Here is a 17810-nt window from a genome sequence, read left to right as displayed (position 1 = left end):
TCCAGCATGTCAATGCCTCTGTGCACAAAGCAGGCTCCATAAACACATGGTTATAATAACATTCTAGTACACAAGTATTACATACTATTCTAGTATCTGATTATAGCATACTATTCTATACCTTGAGTACAGCATATTACTACTACCACTACAACACAAGTATACTATTATTCTCTCTTTTTTTAGATATATAATATATACACACACACAGATACACGCATGCATACATCAGTAACACATATGCTCTGGCACCAAATGTTGGACCACCAACATCTAGTCAGGAAAAACAGGCATGTCTGCTTGCCTGTCAATCATGTTATTTGACAGTTAAATCTCTCCTTTGCACTTACATTCAGGCATTCTAGGGGGCGTGGCATTGGCAAGAAAAGAGAGGCTGTAAATCTGCTAGCGAACTCGATAGACAAATGACATACTGTAGCAAACATCTCAGTCAGCTTCACAATTTAGCTAACTTTTATTTTTTGCAGCTCTCTCCATTCCCGTTTGACTTGGTGAAGGCAGAGATTGATAAGTATCCAGAGGCTGAGCTGGTGTGGTGCCAAGAGGAGCACAAGAACCAGGGTTACTATGACTACATCAGGCCGCGCATCCACACCACCATTGCCCATGAACGTCCTGTCTGGTAAACTTTTCTCCGCCTCTCTGGAGTCTCTGTTTTCATGTTTCTGGAATTCCTGTTTACAGCAGTGTTTCTTTTGTTTGTGTTTTGCTCTGATCCTCAGGTACGCTGGGCGTGAGCCTGCTGCTGCCCCGGCCACTGGGAACAAGAAAGCCCATCTACTGGAGCTGGATCGTTTCCTGAACACAGCCTTCAACCTGGATGCCTTCCAGGACCAGCCCTAAACACCACTCCACCCAAAACCCCCTGCTGCCTGCTAGGAAAGCGCCACCCTTTCATCTGTCTTCATCTCCAGCCACAGATACAATGATTCTGTTCCCCAGTCATTACGCTGGCACCGTCTCTGTATTGCAACAGTAATAGAGCATCAGAGATGGTAAGTCAGGCTAGACTTTTTTAAAATTAAATTCAAAACACTGGATGAAACTGGGACCATTATGCAGATATTCCAGGAGAGATGGGAGACAGACTGCACGTCTTCAATATTGCGGCTTTTACTGCTGACATGGTGCATGAATCAATAAACATTTTAGACTTTTTTTTTTTAAACACTATTTATGTATCAAAGCGCACACAAAAATGCAATGAAAGGTTTGTGACACTCCGTGTACACCTTTGTCCAAACATGCGTTTCTAAGCAGGAGTACAAGACCAGTACAAGTAAAGGTTTTATGAGCGAGTCGAAGGAAATGGACAATTTTTCATGGATCGAACCTGTGGATATTGTTTTTAACAGGTTGTGAATGGAATATTTTATGCTTGCCCGTTTTAGATATTAAATTTCACTGACCAATTGATTGTACACATGACCCATTTGTCCTGTGGCAATAACTCAGGCTTTGCAAAGGAGAAGAGCGAAAGCAGAGTATATACCTCTTCTGTTATTTATATCCTTCTCAATTCTTCTCTTCGCTGACCTCTATGCTAAAACATAACACTCAGGAGGCTACTCAAACAGAAAGATGAAATATCCTTTTATCGTCAAACATGATGTCAAACAGACCTCTACAAAACTAGTGAAAGGAAATTTTATTTATTTTCTTAATATTGTTTGTTGGATTCTTAAAATACCTCACTCAATAAAAGCATCTTGGTTTCATTGAGATTTTTATTCCTTCTCTTCATAAACTGTATGTGCACAATGGTGCAATTAAAGGAATTTAATTTTAATTTCCAAAACAAATTGACATTACTTATTAAAAGAAATATCTACCCTGCATTTTTTTTTTTGTAATGAAAATCCCATGAAAACAGTTTTATAAAGTGCTTCACACCAAAGACAATATTTTCATTTAAGTTTCTGCTGCGGTTAAATGTATACCCTGACACCAGAATTGAACACCATTTACAGTTTCTACATTAAGAGAAATACAGTATTGATTTAATGTACTGCTTCCCAAGAACTGCAGGCTTTCACAGCTGACTGGGGCGAACACACATCTTCTCGCTGATGTAGTCAAACACATTCTTTGCTTTATGATGATGATGACTGTAATACCTACAGTAGTCCTGCAGCAGATTGTATAACTTGCCTGCGGAAGGATGGAGACTTTAAGAGCTGAGTTTACTGTAATAAAACACTGAACGCTGTTAAGGCTATTATGTTACAACAGCATGTTAATGTGGGAAAAATGTGCTACTCTGGTACACTACTGTTTTGAAATATTAGGGTTAGACTCATGTGCTACTCACCCACAGTCATCTTTTGACTCTTCAGTAACTCATGCATTCTCTGCAGGTCCTCTGCCTGCTTCCTATTTTCAAAGGTGAAGTAGGCCAAGTCTCGCTTAGCCACAGCTGCAGCCATCATCTGGATAAGAGCTTTTACAGGCCAGTGAGAGATTAGGTAAAAAAAAAAATGTTTTGAAATATACTAATGTCCATTATATGCAGCATAGCATGATGTTTGGGGCAGACACTGCTGATTACCTTTGAGCATTGGATCACCTTTAAAAGCTCCGCATCCCCAGTTGCCAGTTGCAACAGCAGGAGTGTATTCAGAAGGAATGTTAGAATCCTCCTTGAAGCCGACGTACGCCTTTAAAAACAACAATGGAGAATAAAATTCAGCCCACCCAATATAAGGCACAAAGTTGTTCATGTTTCAGAGAGACGGCTGACCTTGAGGAGCTCTCGTTTTATGCTTTTCTCAGTGAACTGCTGTCTTGGGTCAGCAAAATTCAAAGCATCAATGGCAACAATCTGACAGTAACGCCGTTTCCATTCATCCCTATAACAAAGCCACGGGATTAAAAACTACTATTACTCAATGCTTCATTGATAAAACTAACTTTTAGCAGATAGTAACTAAGGCCTAATGGACAGCTGGATAATATGTCAGCTAATATATCAGATAATCCATTATTACAGTTTCACAATTAATGTATTTACAAATAAATTCATATGCAATATTAATAATGTAAAATTGCTCTGAATTTGCACTTCTAAAATCTCCAGTTTACTCGAGGTGAGCTTATTTGCATTTTCTTGCTTAGGTGTTTACCTTTCGGTGCTGTCTGTATGGGGGCTGTGCCACTCAAAGTTATCGCTGTAGCCGGACGTATTGCTGTACATCTGGGCGCCTGAAGAAACAGTGGCCATTTTTTAAATTTGAAATTCTTTTTAGTTTTAGAGCATTTCTATTCTATAGTCTTAGCACAAATTTTGAAGTGCTAGTAACTCATTTATTCTGACAGCATGCGAGGGCTCGAATTTGGGGTCAAGAGTTGCTGTTTTTGGAAAACTCTCATGTTGGATTAGCCTAGTAGACATATTAATCTCTATTAATAAGAAAAAAAATGCATCCTCTGATGCATTTTCTATATTTCTGACTTGTTCAACCAAGCCTCTGAGCAGTATATTTTCAGCACACTGTTGTGTGAACTGTGCTCCTCTAAACCCTTGTGTTGCTGCTAACATTAACACTACCTCTAATACTCCTCCAGGTGTACGATTTTCACTTGATTCAGGCTCAGCTTATGGTTATTTACTGTTATGTGCTTTTTGGTTAAATATGGCATATGGCCTATATGGCATTTGCTTGCTTATCATGTGCCATTTTGGTGTCTCTAATAAATCCAATTAGAATTCACACAATAAAATGCTATCATGCAGATGAGCGTAACTATGTCTGTGGTTAATGCTATTTTTCCGCAAAGCAGGTGGAAAAATATCATCAGATAGCACTAAACCTAGCCTACTTAGACTAACCTTAAAAAAAATATGAAATTAAAAAGTCAAATCCAGAAATAACTCACCTCTTACATACATGTCTAGTTTTTTTGTTGTCATTTACATGTCAGAGGATATTTAGAGTCACCTTTGGTTTTTGTTATCGGCACCCAAATCCTATTAGTTTAAGATGACCAAACCATCTCAGAAAAGTCCACTGGCTCCTACCTGTGATCTTCAGGCATTCGTTGTCAGCCAGTTTTTCAGTAAAGAGCCTGGCCACAATCAGTTCAGGGCACTGTATGAAGCGAATCTCTTCCTGTACCAGTCCTTGCCCGAGCACTCCTCCACCCACAAACTTGGAGGCAAAATCCACCTTTCCAGAGTGAGAGAGAAAAGGATCATGAGGTTTCACTGGTTACTATGGTAACTGGTTAAATTAAAGTGAACGCATCTCAGCCCACTTAGTTCTTCATTATAATATAATGATATCTAAAATAACCAGTAACCTGCAGAATCTAACCTGGGTGTTGAGTTTGAAAGACTAACCTGCAGCATGCCTTGACCCTCCCTCTCGATCAAGCCTTTCGAATACACACGGAGGTTGGTCATATTTTCCATCTGCCTAGAAGTCAAACCGAATTAGTGAGAGCTTACTCTGCATGATTGCATTTACTTCACAAACCAACTGAAGGTCACTTACTTATTCCATTCAGGCCACTTAGAGGGGTGAAGGCAAATTCTTTCAAAAGTGACCAGTCCAATTGGTTTGGTGGCTGTTCCACAACACAGAACAACATAATGCACTAACGGTAAGCATTACAATTTTCAATGTGACAAGAAAGATGTGTCAGAATGAGGTGATGTCCAGTGAACAACACTGAGTGAGTCTTATATCTTCAATGAGCTTCTCATCTGCTCATGACTCCAGACAGTTAAAGCAACCTACTATTATAATGACAATATACCGATGTGCCTTCATTACCTTCTTCGGTTACAGTGTTGAAGTAGTGAAAAAGGGCTCTCAGCTTCTCCAACGTCCGTGGAGACCTAACAGCAAACAGGCTGTGCAAAGAACAAAAGCAGAATGCATGATTTTAGATTTATAGAAGTGCAAGTGTGACACTCAGGAACTCAAGATAAGGACCCTGTGAGGCTGCAACGCTACCCACTGTGTCTCCGTGCAGCCAATAAAAGCTTGTACATTTTTCGTTTGTCTAGTGGCAAACAATTATCTAGTGCATATGAGCAGGTGTTTTATTATAAGTAATTTTATAAGCTAGGAGTCTGGTGAAATTTAGGAATAATCTAATTAAACCTTGTCTATAACTGTTAGTAGTAAAAGAGGAAGGACGTTTATTTACTTTTATTTTAGTTATTGAGTTAGGGAAGACTTTTTTTAGTTAACTAATTAAAAAAAGCGCAGCATGGTGGCCCAGTGGATGGCGTTATTCCCTCCCAGGTCCAGAATCCTTGGTTCGATCCTCAGCTTGTTCTCCTCAAGTCATTGTGGGAGGGACGGCATTATGCTCTCTCCCCTGTCAATCATAGCGCCACTAGCCAATCGTGGGCATCTGCGAGCTCATGTATGTGGAAGAGGGCAGACAGTGATGCAGTTTGAAAAGATGCGGTTGGCTTCAGAGGAAGCACATACTAGCCTTCACCCTCCCTGGTTGGTCATGTGAGATGGAGCTAGTGTAGCTAGTTGATGGGAATGACCCAAAAAAATAAATAAAAAACAACAAAAAGAAAAGCCTGGGTTTCTTGAGAAGCACCTTTGCAAATAAAGTGCTCTTACACAAAGTAACATGTACTATAAAAGGAAGTGAAGTAGAGTGAACTGTGACACCTGCTGAAGTTGATGGTGGGGAAATTGCCGTATTCACTGCCGGCATGACGTGTGTTTCTGTGGGGAAAGGTGCAGAAGAAAGCATTGGCCAGCAGGCAGGAGATTTGCTCCTGGGACATCGTTATGGTGTGGCTGCAGTTCTGCCTCAGCAAAGGGATGGGCTGCACACATGCACAACACAGAAATAAACTAACGGCCCAAAATAATGAAATGACAAAAATGTATTCACAGGGAAAATCTTTACATTGACTTAATAAATAGAATTCTAAAGAGGTACTTACATGTTGGATGAGCTCAGGCAGTTTCAGTGCCAGTTTGGCCATTTTTGAGATCAAATGGGAAAAATTGTTCTCCAGCTTTGGTAATCTCTGGGGAATTAATTCATAAATACGCAATCACTATTGTGTAAAATATATCAGTAAGTTGCTTTGTAGGTATAGTGTTTCCCAACTGGTGCTATACACATTTAGTCACTCCCTCTCTATTCTATCAATCAACGGCCAAGGACCACCACAGGACCACAGCCGAGCAGGTGATATCTGGCTAGTGGACCATTTTCAGCCAGCAGTGACACTGACATGCTACTGTTCATCAGGCAGAGCAGCATTACTGGGGTGTTTAAACACTGCTCATTTACTGGTCACTGTATTAGCAAGGCTACCTTGTTGTTCCATCTTGCAGGTGTACAGTAGGCCAGATTTATACTTGGTGTGAATATGGCACCAACAAACATCCCATTGTTCACAAACTTGTCTGAATACTTTCTGTACCTCTGGACTCTAAACAATTTTCACCAGCACTGGGATACCTTCTTCAACCACTTCCGCTGGACAGCTCAACAGTGAAGATGACGGGAGTTGATTGGGTTATGAAAACATGGATCTTGAGAAAACAGCAGAACCAATGGCAGTGGTGCCAAAGAAGATGGTACCATTAAACGATCCATTAATCTTGACAAACCATTAATCAAACCATTAATCTTGTGACAACAGAGTTTATTTCTCTCATTATACCGATGCTGCTTGTGTTCTTCAGGGCGTTGCTTCACTATCCTGCCTTCAACATTTATATTGCTATTCCACTACATGCGCACATTGCATAAAATTTTTCGGGTATGCACATCTGTTGCGCGCTGTGGCGGTGCAGCAGGTAATGTCGCCACCTCACAGCTCCATGGTCCCTGGCTCGATCCTGAGTTTCACATGATCTCGTTGTGTCTATGTGGGGTTCCTCCAGGTTCCTCCAATGAACTGGCGTTCAATCCAGGGTGTATTCCCACTTAGTCCCCAATGTTCATGGGATAGACTCCAGATCCACAGAGACCTTAACCATGATAAAGCAGTTACTTAAAGGACGAATGAATGAACAAGCAATGTGCCAAATGTACACAGGATACACACCGTTAACAGCAAGTATAAACCAGGCCTTAGAAACTAAAGGTTATCTTTAACGATGCAGTGTGTTGATCTCTATCTTTCATCATGTCCATTTCTGAAAACAGGACTGCTGTTGGCTGGTTATTTTTGTTTGGTAGATCACCAGGAACACCAGTCCAACACCCAAATTGTATCTGGTCGGCTGTGGCCTTCTGATCGTCTCTGAGAGGGCTGTCAAATTGTCCAGAGCAACCTTTGGGCTACAGTCATTAGCTTATTTAATCACTGACCTCTACATATGTGTAAAGGGCTTCGAAACTCCAGTCCTTATTGTGGGCTGGATTGTACATTTTAATGGCCCCCTGAAATAACAGAAGACACTCAGTTGTAAACACTGCCCTGTACATACTTTGAATTTTATGTTGTACGTACATTATAATACCTCTACATCTCCTACTGAAGCACCCCTTTGCGTAAGTTTTTTCAGAGCTCTATCTGTGACTGCCCAGCGAGGCTCCATGGCATTCGGTGGCTATGAAAAAAAAAAACACATAATAAATATATTTTCAGTGATGGAAACTCCCTCTACAAATTTAGTACCGAAAGTGTTTGAAACAATACACTTACATAATGTTGGGGTAATTTCACATGCTTGCTGTCCCAAACGTGCTTTCCCTTATATGGAACTATTCTGCCAGCATAAAATTCCTTTATCTGTTGAGACAAAATGATTTGCATGGATGGCTGAAGTTACACTCACTACTAACCTTTGCACGTAATTATACGCATGTCCCTGTCTCTCTGTCAAGTTGCTAAGCTACCACTGTCCTGTATAGAAATGAAAAACCACAAGTTACTATTCTAATGCCACAAGGTGCTTAACAAATAAAGCTTGGTGTGTGGCTGTTTTATGATTTGATATTAATGTTAAGGCTCTTACATCTATAAGCACTGTGTGTTGCCTGTTTGCAGACAGTTTGTCCAGCTGCATGTGGCACTCAGGTGTGCTCTTCAGCTTTCCCTCATCCCGTGTATCTCCTGACCGTGCTTCAGCCCCTGGTTTTTGCCTCGAGTCGGTGGCCTCATTACCGGAGGACTGACTGTGCCTTTGTTTCGGGGATGAGCTGTCCGTTGTCTCTCGGCTCGTTCCTGCTCTGCTTTCCCCGGCCATGTCTGAGTGATCGAGGCAAGCCTTCACTTGAGAGCTGTCATTTTTACAAGCCATCTGATGGGAAAGAGGGTGAGAGTGGATTCATTTCTAAAGAGGTAAAGATAATTCAGTTCAGAAAATAACTGTATAACTATTAATCCCGATATGAATATAAAATGAAAATACAAATGTATAGTGTTTATGGAGAAAACGCCTCAGGCCCAGGGTTCCAGGGATACGCTCCAAAACCAGAGAGAACCTGAAGATGAATGAATGAATTTGTGGTGAATAAGTACAAAACATTTTCAGGTTGTAATGGCATCCACACCATCTACAGACATCAAGTTGTGTGTGTGTGTGTGTGCATGATTTCTATCATAAGAAATAAATATGGCAACATAATAGCCCAAAATCCTAAAGTATAAGGCCATGCAATTTCATATTTTCCCCCCATATTTCTCCCCAATTTGGTCACCTGCCAGTTCCCCCTATCATACAACTACTAACATCCAGCTTACACATCCTTCCTCCAACCACATCTTTTCAAACTGCGGCTCATGTTGCATCACAGGGCAGTGTAACACACTCGAAGGAAAGCGTTATCTACCCTCTTCTGCACACACCCATGGATGACTGTAGCACCTTCAGGGTTCAAACTCTTGACCTGCTGATGATATGGCGAACACTTTTCTGCCGCACGACTTGGAAGTCCCTGTCATTTCAAATTTAAGACAATATAACACTTATTTAGGCATTTAATTGTTTGTTTGTTTGAATGAACTATGTGTTGTCCACTGATTTAATATTAATAGATGATAAATTTGTTTTCTATGACATTAGCCCTGCAACTTTTCAGCATGTCCCATAGTAAATATTTTTCTGGATTGAGCTGCAGTTTGAAGACATTTGCAAATAATCTGATAATGTGGATACCAAAAATGAAGCCTTATAAAGATATATTTTTAGATAGATAGATAGATATGTTTATGTGTGGTTGACTTTTCAATGCTTTGGCAGTAAATTAAATGTACTAAAGCTCACTGAACTGAAGTGTGTGTGTGTGTGTGTGTGTGTGTGTGTCATGTAGTACCAGTGTGTCAATGGTGAGCTTTCGACTACGTTGAAACTGTTTTAACAGGTTTTACTTCGACTTTAGATAACTTCTATTTGGTGTGTTAGGATCACTGTGAACAGTAAACCACATGCAGAAAGTGAACACAGCTCAGCTGCTTATTTACTCACTGTGTGTCGGTCAGCTCCGGACACAGAGACGGCTGCTGAAAAAACGAATGTGAAAGTGATACTGATAGTTTTTACACACACACAGTGGGCTGTACCTTAGAGTGACATCTTGCTTGACCGTGATTGGTACAAAAAGCTAAATATCCGATGATAAATTTCTTCATGTTAGTCGTCTAACTTCTCGACAGGAAATACAAAAGACTCTTGTTTTTACCTCCACCAAAGACTGGCATTTTACACACCATGTACATTAAGCTGGTTTGAAATTCTTTTGTATAGCGTGAAAAAAGCAATACTTAATAAATAAATAAATAAATAAATAAGGTCACGGGAGCACGAAATAATTCACAACGCAAAACACAAGACTCTTATCCTAGCTTAGTCACGTGACAAGAGCTACAAGAAACGTCAAACAACAAATACGGTAAATCATTTAAATCCAATCTACTCTTGTTTGAACAAACGGAAACAAAAGTTTTTGCATCACCAAAAGCGCATATATATATATATACCAACGGTAGCTTGGTCTATCAGTGCAGAGTACCATATTAAATGAAGGAAATGTTGCCTTGAAAACATGCGACTTCCGGAAGAACAACATTGTCAAAGCGGTAGAATCTGGGGTGCGCGTATATACAGGGTTTTACGGTTAAAATTAAAATCCAAGAACAAAACAGTGCTGCTTGTCTGTTTACTTAACTTTACATGCACACTTTATTATTATTTACTCTACGCAACATCTTTTTTTCTTACAGTAGAAACTTTGCAAATGTTTTGCATAAGTTTGTTCAGCAATTTATTTTTAATATACATATACAAAATCTCAGTTCTATAAAAAAAAGTTAAATTTAGAGTTAAAAAAGTTATAATAATAATAGTAAAACGCTCTTTATTGTTATTTAAAATGAAGCTTACTGTGAGTTTAGCTCCAGAAGTGTTTTTTGCAAACCCAAGGAGGCATCTGTGGGTCGCAGAAACGCTTTTCAGAAAGTTTCCTTACTGCACTCAGGTGACTTTCTCCATAAGAATAAAATGATTCAATGTTCGCCACCAGTGACGTCACAGTTGTGTTGAAACTTCCGCTTCCACTCTTATCAGTGGGCGTGGCCATAAAATAACCCTGGCTGTGTTTCAAATTTAACACTGTGTAATATTCATACACTATACTATACAATCACACTACTGACTGTAGTCCATATGTTGCCATGCAGTGTGTCAGACCCCTCTACCCTGTCCATCATGGGAAAGTACTTTTAAAGTGCTTTTAACAATGGACATTGTCACAAAGCAGCTTTACAGAAATATATAAATTCAGGATAAAACTTTTAAATTTATAACTTTGTCCCTAATGAGCAAGCCAGAGGCAACTGTGGCAAGGAAAAACTCCCTGAGACAACATGAGGAAGAAACTTTGAGGGGAACCAGACTCAAAAGGGAACCAATCCTCATGTGGGTGACACCGGATAGTGCGATTATAAATAAATCCCTTCTATAACTGTGTACTACGTGGTCAAAAAGTACAGTTGTGGAACCAGGAAATTCATTATACTTTTCACATGAAGTCTATTTTGTTGACATTATCAACTGTTCACTGATGGAGACTTGCAGTGGAGCGCAAAACTGTTTGTGGCAAATTGCAGTCCTAAAGCTATCACGGCAATTGTAGTCCTAAGCCATTTTCATGGTTTCTAAGTGGTACCATCAGCAGTAATCTCATCTATCTTTAGGTTGTGTGTGTGGAGCCATCCTCAGCAGCAGCGAGTAGTTTCCAAGTGATGAGAACTCCAACCAGAAGTAGGGCATCAGGATGGATCAGGCAGGTCCGGAGAGCAGAAGGGGTGAGGATCACTGTATTCTCTTACTGGGTACTTTATCTGACAAACCTATGCGTGTTGGTCACCTTGCAGATGTACAAGCTCTTTATCAGCACCCAGTTTCTGACCGACCACAGGACTACTATTAGCTGCATAGCAGTATTGAGGCTGAACTTGGTACACTTACTACAGAGAAACATTTATATGTTGTTAAAGAAAGTAACCTATTAACCAAAAGAGCGCTTTTCAGATTAAAAAATCTAATGGAACCATCTTGTGTTGCACAAATAGAAGGAAATGACAGTGAAAGTACAAGTAAAAGTGAGAAAAGAAGTTAACCAGGTTCTTCAAAATGGTTGAATTCCAGTTTCCTTAGAACTGAGTGACTGTACCTGTGAGAACTGATGCAACCACTTGTAAAATATTAATGTGGTTTAGTTTTTACTGTTTACTGCCCTTTATAGTCATTTTTTATATGTAGAAAAGTATATTTTGTCTTTCAGTTGATAGTAACAGTGCCTATGGGTCAATTATCTACAAGCTTACAGTAACCGGTTCACCCTTCATGTCATGTCATGTTAATAAAACACTTATTTAGAGTCTCAATATAATCTGAAATTGGACAAGTCCATAAATACAAAGATTTAGGGATTTGATGGAACACTTGTTACATTTTTAAAGAATTTCTTTTTTTTAAGAAGCTCCATATGTTCAAAACTTTCAAGTGGCATGTATAGCAACTATAATAAATACTAAATAAACCAAAACTCCTTTCATTCACGCACACATTTACAGATTAGTTGTGTCAAATATAGACTTAATAAAATAATTAAAATAATTACTCAAGTAGTTTTTCACCAGAAGACTTTTTTACTTGAGTAATTTTCTTGATCACTATTTTTACCTTAACTCAAATGAATTATTACTACAGTAGCAGTACTTTTACTCAGACTAATGTCTTTTGTACTGCACCACCATTTTTCACCATTAAACATCTATATCTGTCCAATGTCCAGTCTAGAACCATATGAAGATTCAGGCAGTTTAAGAAAAACATCTGAACTGTGGCATTGTTAGGGCAAAATTTCACATTTGTGCTACATCAACTTTAATACTGACCCTGGGTTAGTACAAATCCATTTCAACAAATCCATTTTAAAAAATTAATATTGCTCACCTGAATTAACTAAACAATTTAAGGTAGACATTCGGATTTACTGCAATAGGGTGGTTAGCAGGGGTGAAAAATACCAAACTACATGTGTTCTTGTTACAGTACTTGAGTACATGGTAATGGTACTTTTTTTTAGTGTAATTAAATCATAGTAGTTTTACTTTTACCTGAGTTTTTTTTTTTTAAATAAAATGTTCACCTTCACTATATTTATTTATTATCACAGTAAAAATTAATTATACTTTTCAAGACCTGGTCAAAATAAAGCATTTTCCTGCCAAAACTCTACACTTCATGTGCCAAATGCTCCAAAGCAGCAATGTCTAAGACAGTGGAGATAGTCGAGCATCTCTGGCTCAATTTAACAGCTTAAGTTTTAAATGCTTCAAAGGAAACGCTGTGCAATTTATGTGAGCCAAAGCTAGCTGAGTGAACTAGACTACACTATATGGCCAAAAGTTTGTGGACACCTGGCCATCACACCCATATGTGCTTGCTGAACATCCCATTCCAGATTTTGTCCCCCTTTTGCTTTTAGAATAAACTCCGCTCTTCTGGAAAGGCTTTCCACTAGATTTTAGAGTGTGGCTTTGGGAATTTTTTTGCCCTTTCAGCCACAAGAGCATTAGTGAGGTCAGGTGAGGAGGGCTGGGGTGCAGTCAGTGTTCCAGTTCAATTCCAAATGTGTTTAATGGGGTTTAATGTGGTCAGGGATCTGTGTAGGACACTCAAGTTCTTCCACTCCAATGTTTGTGGGCTCCAAACATTTGTGGGCATTTGTGGGCATTGTCATGTTTGGGCTCCTTAGTTCCAGTGAAGGGAAATTGTAATGCTACGTGTTGTTTACTCCATCATTGGTGGTTAGTGTCAGAGTTTGACATTATGTGTCACATCAGATATACAAAACGTTTAATTGCACCAAATGATGTCACACTACTTTCAGAACTGTCTTCAGTTTATCTGTAAGTCAGAGTAATTTTAGATATAGTTTAATAGAACCTACAACCTCCTTATAATGTTATGATGTGTTACTTACAGATGATATGGCTGACCATTTCTAAAAACATTCCCGTAATGCAGTGCAAAGTTTAAAAAAGGAAAGATAGTGTGATCGATCCAGAGAGAGAGAGAGAGAGAGAGAGAGATAGCAAATCTGAAAATGCTTTAGAACAAGGAAAATGCTAAAAGGGGTAAGGGGTACTTCAGGACCATCATCTGCTGTAAGTGTGATTCTACCAATAGATGGTGCTACCACTCAAATTATTTCTTTTTAACTGGAGTCAATAATAATTATGCTCCTACAGACTCAGTTTCAAACATTGTGTGACTATCAGCATTTATTACAAACAGTGTCATCTCTGTGGTTTTAACTAAATAAAAAAAAAAAAACAACCTCAGCAAATCATGACCACAACTAATGACATTCTTCAGGTACCAAAGGTACCTGATGTCCAGTGGTTAATCTCTGGAGCACTGCATGTTTTTTAAAAGTTGTTTTTATAACCATTTTTTCCCCCAGATACAGTCCAACATTGCTAATGTTATAAAGTCTCACTGACAATGCAGATCTGTCCTCGCTGACTCACCGTCCAAAGTCCTCTGCCCCCTCTGCAGGACACCATTCATAGAGAATCACCTCTGGCAACCAGAACAACAGCCCACTTTAAATGTGAAAAGCTCTCCCTGTTTGAGTCAAATGGTTCTACCCTGAGGGTGTGTGTTGTTTTTTTCTCCCTCCCCTCACTTTCTTCTTCACTATCACATGATTGGACTCTTATCTCAAGCCTGTTCCTTATCCATGTTGCTTGAGCCAATAGTAATGATCACATTATACTACAGATCACCTCTGTTTACTGTTTAATTATAGTTCCTGTTGTTGCTAATTTACGTTTCTGTTACTCTTAAGTGTCTGATTCGGTGTTGCCCTTTAACAGTGAACATCTTTCAACCCTGACAGTGTTTACTACACCAGCACACGGCCAACAGGAATCACAACACTTCCTATGTCAGTGAGAGAGGACAGCAGATTCCAGCTGACATACTTTCTCTGGAGCCTTGGCTCTTTTCATCCTAATTAGGAGTGCCATGGTGTGATTGAGTGGGACAGAATGCCTGCTTCAATCGCTGTTACACCGAATGATGTGGCTGTTAACGTCCTTCTGAGTTACGCCACTGTTATCTGCAGGCTTGCACAACAAGCTCTCCCCGCCCCTTCGAGGTGACTTCTTACACATCTACTATGAGCACAGCTGTCTGAAATTATGAACCAGGCTCATATGTGCTCTGCTAGGCTTCAAAAGGAGATAATTTATCATATGAATTCTTTTCGTGTACATTATTTTGTAGATTCTTTGTGCATTTTAATGCACAAGCCCTGTTTTCAGTGCTGCAATATTGTTGTGTCACTGGATCAGAGAAGGTGGGAGAGAAAAACTCTCTTCCTGATCCAGCCATCCAAAGCCCACCTTCCGCTCGCTCCCACCCCCCTCCACCCCCCCCTTTTTTTTTTCATTGCTGTTAGCCACTTCCCGGGAATGTTCCTCTCCAGGCCAGGGAGAAGTCACTACAATGGAATGCAGAGCACGGCCCCTCCAAAAAGCACTGTTGACTTTAAAAGGCCAGAAAATGAAATCAAACACTCCAGTTCCAGTTCCTCATGAGCTTGCTCTATGTATTCCAAGAACCATGCTTCACTTTTGGGCTTCAGATTGAGAAATGTGGTCTAAACAGTAGATAAATCTCCTCCATTAGAAAAAAAAAAGCTACAGCTTCACTATCAACAAATTCATCCATCACTCTGGTCAAGATCATGCATGTGTATTTGACAGCTGCACACTGCTGGAATAGGACAGGAGGCAGGAATGTGCTTCTCTTCTCTCAAATTCTTCTTTGTCTGTATCCTTTCACTTAACCTACTGGAATGGCCTGGGCTGGGGGTGAGAGAAGTGAACGCAGCAGTGGATGAAATCCCCCAGCACTCTTTGCGAGCAATAGCTGGGTGCTGTTTGACCCTGATATGGCGGGCTTTCCATTCTTGGAGGGCAAAAAAAAAGGGGGAGGTGGGTTATTCTGGCCTGTGACATTGTTAAATGACTGCAGTAGACGGGAATGGGGAAAGGGAAGGGGGGGCATGCGGCAGGTCGTGGGGGAAGGGAGGCTGTGGGAGGTGGCACTGACATCGATAGCGAGGAGAAAAAGATGGGGAAAAAAGGCAAAGAATCTCAGCACCTGTTTCCAGGGCAACAGGGAGCTGCTGAGCATAAGTCTGACTTATCCCCCCCCTCCTGCCTTTGCTGCACTGGCCTCACACAGTGATGCAGGCACTTCAAGTGACTGATCTTACACACAAAGCATAATGCAATGATAATGTTTGCAATGTTTTCTTTTTATTCTGTAGCTCTCAAACAGTCTCCCTTTCCTCGCTGACCTGTGGAACATGCATCGAACTCAATTTGTTCCTTTAACGTTAGGTGAGGTCTAATCTAATAATCTAATTAACTAATTGAATGGATGAAAAATCGATATTGCTTGTGAGGATGTAATGCTTTGACGGGCTCTAATTTGTCCTCTTGTTACCTGGTCAGCTGACTCCTTTTGTTCCCTGCACCTCTGACAAAGCACTCACTCCCTACAGCACTTGTCTGGTTCCAAACCTCTAGAGTCGCATTCAGTCACGCTCATCAAGACTGCAGATCTATTGTTCTTTTCTCAGCAGCTTCAGTCTAGCCTCTCTCAGCCTCTCTCTCTCTGTCTCTCTCTCTCTCTCCCTCTCTCTTGCTCTTTCTCTCTCCCTCTCTCTTTCCCTCCTGCTGTCTCTCTCTGCTGGATAATTCCCATGATATGTTCTTGCCATCGGCATGGAATGTACCATTCCCAAACAGGGGACGATGAAAAGAAACTACAAAATTCTAGCTCATTCCTTATATAACCACAGGTCCATTCTGCCTCATATGCACTCCATTGTTTACAACAAAATCACTCAAATGTGATACATATGGTACTATAAATTATTCTGTATTATCCAGATTATCCATTCATCCTACACCTCTCTTCCCAGGTCTGAGTCGCAGTGGAGTAATCCATTCCCTCTTGGCATGGTAAAGTGTCTGTTTTATTGACTCGGTGTCTTAAGGGCAGTTCTTTTCCTCTTTTTCTGCAGATATGGCATTGCCCTGTGAGAGCTTAACAAGATGGAACAAGGACGGAATATCAATTACACTCCAGCAAAAGAGCGAGAGATTGACAAACAAAGGAACATGAAGACATAATTGACTTAAAGAGGTGTGCCTGATGTTGTCTAACAACTGAATAAGTATTTTTAGAAGATCTGTGGCTGTGTAACATCCATAAACATACACTGAGAGGCAAATTCAAGCAATGGGCTCATTTAAAATGAGAAATAAACTAAATTAAAATGAGAAATGAGCAAGGAAGAGATAGAAATGAATTAAGAATTAGAATGAATTAAACATTTTTTAGATTAGGCACTTAGGCACTGTTAAAATGATTGACAGTAATTCACATCCTGCTATACTGTATGGGATGTACGCTGAGGACCTCAATTTTCAGTCAAGATAGCAAGAGGAAAAGATCTAAGTGACTTTGAAAGAGAGTTCATTATTGGGGCAGAGACATCAAGAGCTTCAGTCATAAAGACGGCTTAGCTGGCTGTGTTTCAGTAGGAACAGTGACTAACGTGACATTGGCATTTAAATCTATGGGAAACGTATATTTTTGGAAGGTGGGAGAAAACTGGAGAATCCATAGGAAACCCACACAGACACAGGGAACACACGCAAAACTCCACATAGACAGTAACCCGAGCTCAGGATCGAACCGGAAACCCTGGAGCTTGTTTCACAGTTCCATAACCTTAACAAAATTACTGAAGTTTCCCTTAACTAACATAATTACTTCACTGGTTAACACTAACAAGCCATTAATTTCAGGATTAATAAACCACAAGGAATGTTAGCATTCAAAGTAACATGTATTAATTGACCTGCATTGATTGTTTAATCAATTCATGATGAAAAACAAATCTGCATAAATGAGCAAAAATTCAATTAGAGCATGTTCGTAAAATATGGTGGCAAAGCATGTAGCACTACTGCGTCACAGGTCCAGGGTTTCACTGTTCAAACCTGAACTCAGCTTACTATCTATGCAGTGTTTCACAAGTTCTTCACTGGGTTTCCTCTGGGTTCTCTGGTTTCCTCCCACCTCCCAAAAAACATGTCATTAGGCGAGTCTAGCTGTGAATTATTTTGTGAATGTGTGTGCATGGTGCCATTGAGTATACAGACATTCCAGCCAAGGTGTATTCTTGCCTCACACCCATTGTTCCCAGTATAGGCTCTGGATCCAACAATAAATGCTTCTAAATGCTCCTAA

The 17810-nt window shown here is 40.0% G+C and overlaps 2 protein-coding genes and 1 long non-coding RNA gene across 15 annotated transcripts in view; 2 read left to right on the top strand and 1 right to left on the bottom strand.

Annotated features, from left to right (window-relative positions):
• Positions 1-1743, top strand: part of ogdhb (oxoglutarate dehydrogenase b) — a 20308-nt gene extending 18565 nt beyond the window's left edge. For all 3 annotated transcript variants that reach the window (XM_026944013.3, XM_026944011.3, XM_026944012.3), the window contains exons 22-23: positions 489-643; positions 744-1743. In XM_026944013.3, coding sequence (XP_026799814.2) covers positions 489-643; positions 744-864 — 276 coding nt within the window. In that variant the 3' untranslated portion in view covers positions 865-1743. The remainder of the gene's footprint in view (positions 1-488; positions 644-743) is intronic.
• Positions 1731-14107, bottom strand: pargl (poly (ADP-ribose) glycohydrolase, like). 11 transcript variants are annotated; one of them, XM_053241427.1, is made up of 19 exons: positions 10344-10486; positions 9429-9463; positions 8794-8898; positions 8373-8445; positions 7977-8261; positions 7664-7750; positions 7479-7568; positions 7327-7398; positions 5942-6028; positions 5661-5821; positions 4797-4876; positions 4515-4587; positions 4361-4436; positions 4040-4187; positions 3144-3222; positions 2762-2870; positions 2570-2678; positions 2333-2461; positions 1731-2172 (listed from the first exon to the last, which is right to left on the bottom strand). In XM_053241427.1, exons 3-19 carry the CDS (start codon positions 8811-8813, stop codon positions 2054-2056), a joined length of 1797 nt encoding a protein of 598 aa, XP_053097402.1. In that variant the 5' UTR covers positions 8814-8898; positions 9429-9463; positions 10344-10486; the 3' UTR covers positions 1731-2053. The 11 variants fall into 11 exon arrangements, with proteins under 11 accessions (XP_053097402.1, XP_053097409.1, XP_053097411.1 ...); XM_053241434.1 differs by lacking the exon at positions 8373-8445 and having other exon boundaries at positions 10344-10485; XM_053241436.1 differs by lacking the exon at positions 8373-8445 and having other exon boundaries at positions 8810-8898; positions 10344-10484.
• On the top strand, positions 9766-17810 carry LOC117599320 (uncharacterized). The gene is made up of 4 exons (XR_004579772.2): positions 9766-9852; positions 11156-11266; positions 15814-15886; positions 16576-17810. It is a non-coding gene; the product is annotated as an uncharacterized LOC117599320 (long non-coding RNA).

The sequence above is a fragment of the Pangasianodon hypophthalmus genome, chromosome 17 (assembly GCF_027358585.1).
Source record: "Pangasianodon hypophthalmus isolate fPanHyp1 chromosome 17, fPanHyp1.pri, whole genome shotgun sequence".
Classification (NCBI taxonomy): Eukaryota; Metazoa; Chordata; class Actinopteri; order Siluriformes; family Pangasiidae; genus Pangasianodon; species Pangasianodon hypophthalmus.
This window is presented reverse-complemented; position numbering and strand designations above follow the sequence as displayed.